At 42.5% G+C, this 3,265-nt stretch overlaps 1 protein-coding gene across 1 annotated transcript; it reads right to left on the bottom strand.

Moving 5' to 3' along the window:
- Positions 1–1,136: 1,136 nt before the first annotated feature.
- Positions 1,137–2,045, bottom strand: LOC125381696. Its single transcript, XM_048399135.1, has one exon. The coding sequence runs from the start codon at positions 2,043–2,045 to the stop codon at positions 1,137–1,139; it is 909 nt and encodes a 302-aa protein (XP_048255092.1).
- Positions 2,046–3,265: the final 1,220 nt, after the last annotated feature.

The raw sequence follows: 3,265 nt of genomic DNA, 5'->3' as shown, positions 1-3,265 counted from the left end.
CAATAAATTATTGTCATCTTTGAGATGATGAATACTTGATTTGGAACCTTTGCCTTTGATTTTTTGGATCATGTTCCACACCTTTGACATAGGCGTGCGAGAATTTATATTGGAAACATAATCCTTCCATGTCTGTCGTTTATTGAGTTTAAAAGTACGGCGAGCCTTGGCATAATTAATTTTTACATTATTCAAATTATGGACAGTAGGATGGCGTCGAAAATATTTCTCAGCCTTCTTCCTACGCTTCCTAGCTTGCTTGCATTCATAAGTAAACCATGGTTTACGAATATGTGGATTCACAGAGGACTTAGGAATAGTTTCATCAGCGATACCTTTCAGTTGATCGGAAAACAACTGAATCGGGTCAGGAACATCCATAAAAAGTTCGTGTCGCAATTTGTCAGTACATATGTTCTGAAATAACGGCCAATTTGCCTTAGAAAAATTCCATCTTGTTATAGGTGGATCATCAGTGGGGTTTATTGCTGTAAGTACTGTCGGAAAATGATCACTTCCACAAAGGTCATCATGGACTGACCACTCAAAATCATTATATAAGTTAGAATCTGTGATTGACAGATCTAATGCAGTGTACGTACCTGTTGCAGGATGTAAATATGTGTTCGAGCCGTCATTGAAGATGCATAGATTATTGTTAGCAATAAAATCTTCAAGGATTTTCCCTTTATTATTTGTATTGGAACTTCCCCATAGAGGGTTATGCCCATTAAGATCACCCATGATGATACAGGGCTTAGGTAGTTGGTCAAATAAATTCTGAAGGTCAGACTGCTGCAAATTTGAGGATGGAGAAATATATAGGGAACAAAGTGTGAAAGTTATTTGTAGAGTAAGACGGACAGCAACAGCCTGAAGGTTACAATGGAGATGAACAGGACTGTGGATGATGCCCTGCCTCACCAAAATGGAAGCACCGCCAGTGGCTTTATCACCTGGAGGTGAAAAAGAATGATAGGAAGTGTACTGACGCAATTCAAATTTATCAGTATGCTTAAGATAGGTCTCTTGTAAACTAAAAGCTGATGGTTTATAGTCTTGTGCTAATAACTGGACTTCATTAAAATTATTCCTAAGTCCTCTGCAATTCCACTGAATTACGTTAGGAGATTGAGTCATGGTGGCTCAATCGGTGAACGCTCACGTAGACGTGAGGAGGAAGGACTCCTACTACTGCTCTGTGACGATGGGGTGACATCCATGTCCAGAGCATCAAAGGAGTTATGGATAACTATCTCTGAAGAAGAGGAGTTCCTGTTTGTCTGTTTTTTATTTAGTTTTTTTCTTTCTTTTCTCGTCAAGGTAACAACACCTGATTCAATAGTTGAAGGCTCTACTGTGGCCTCTGGCTTTTCAGTTGTAGGCACAACATTATCAGAGTAAGCAATCAAGAGTTCAGATTGACTCACAGTTTGAGTCGAGGATGTGTTTGAAGTGATCACAGAAGTAATGCTGATAGGAGAATCTGATGTGACCCATGTCATTTCTGTTTGAATAGAAATGGATACTGTTGGAGGAGTTGGAGGGGTAGAGATAGCAGCAGCAGAGTAGGTTCTGGTAAGTGGAGTTGACGGGGCCTGACTGTCAATAACCTTCTTTGCCTCGAAAAATGATATATTTTGTTCATGTTTTAGCCTGATGATTTTTGATTGTTTTTGCCACACTGGACATAATTTCGAGGAAGCCAGATGTTTGCCATTACAGTTGGAACATTTAATGTCAGCTGTACATCCAGTGCTGTCATGGCCGTCACCACAGCGCTGGCAGACGACAGAGTGATTACAGGATTTAGACCCATGTCCAAACTTTTGGCACTTGAAACATCGGGGTGGATTGGGGACATACACCTCCACTCCGATGTTGAGATAACCAGCTTTAACAGATTTAGGAAGGGTCGACAGTGCAAAAGTAAGCATATACGTATTTGACGGGATGATGTCACCGTCTCTGGATTTCATTGTGAAACGCTTCACTGCACTTACTCCCTGACTAGTCAATTCATCTGTAATTTCTTGCTCCGACATGTCGGACAGGCAACGAGCTCTGTCACGAACAATGCCTCGGCAAGAATTTAAGGTTTTGTGTACGGACACAGCAACCTCAATATTAGCAAAAGTAGATAAAGATAGCAAATTGAGAGATTGCTGTCTCCGTGAACATTCAACGAGAAGAGAGCCACTACGAAGACGTGTCACATTTTTTACCTCTCCGCAAATTCCTGAAACTGCTTTTGAAATGGCGAAAGGATTAAGCTTTAATGGATGCTTATCAGCTGCCTCGATCACAATAAATCGGGCCCAGGAATCCAATTCACGAGATAGTTTTTCAGTTTGATCAGACTCATCTAGATCCACATGTCTACGTTTTGATCGGTTTGAACCAGGGTTTTGGTGAGACATGATGAAATATAGTAATTCAGCACCCCTGCTCCCCACCCACCACGGAGTGTTACAAAGAACGGTGTTATGGTGCACCGGATATCCAAGATGCAAACACCAGGGATACAGAGATGTTATACTCCAGCAAATATGACACAAAGAGCAATATTTGTATACCAAATTAAATGCCAGGCTGGTTCGGCCCATGACAAGAAATTGGATACATACTGAATTTGGAGGTCAACATCACCAGATTGGCCCATGAGCCACCGCCTGCTGGCATAAGACTCTAGGCAAATTGGTACATAAATAGTTTGAAAATTCAAGCATGATATACACGTCCAAGTCTATAGCTAAATAATACATTTATAAAAATCACGAGAGTGCATACACAATTTTATGCACAGGGCTTGGCGTGACCAGCCGATTGATAGAATCGGGCCCATTCTACCACCCGTCTAGGTGAAGTTAGGGTCAAAGTGGTGTGTTGGGCAAAGGAACACCGGTTCCTGGCTCCAGTGCCCTCAACCACCAGACTCCCTTCCTCCACCGACACAGGGACGCAACCCACGGCAAACAGGTTGCCCATTTTAGTCGCCTCATACGACCAGCAATGGGGGGCTGTGGAAATATTCTGCCCCGGTTCCACACGGGGGAAGAGCAATTAGCGTTACCCAGCACTCACCACGAGGAGGTTGCTCTTCACGAGTGCCTGTCTGGTCCAGACTATATTATTTCCAGACCACCGTCTTATAGCTTGAATATTGCTGAGTGCGTCGTAAAACAACAAACCAACCAACATCATCTCCCGGTCACAAATCCTTAAGTGAAAACAAAATCTTCCTACATTATCCGGCCCCAACGCT

This window comes from Haliotis rufescens, unplaced genomic scaffold, assembly GCF_023055435.1.
Source record: "Haliotis rufescens isolate VD_foot unplaced genomic scaffold, xgHalRufe1.0.p SCAF_19, whole genome shotgun sequence".
NCBI lineage: Eukaryota > Metazoa > Mollusca > Gastropoda > Lepetellida > Haliotidae > Haliotis > Haliotis rufescens.
The sequence above is the reverse complement of the archived record's forward strand: the minus strand, read 5'-3'. Positions and strand labels throughout refer to the sequence as shown.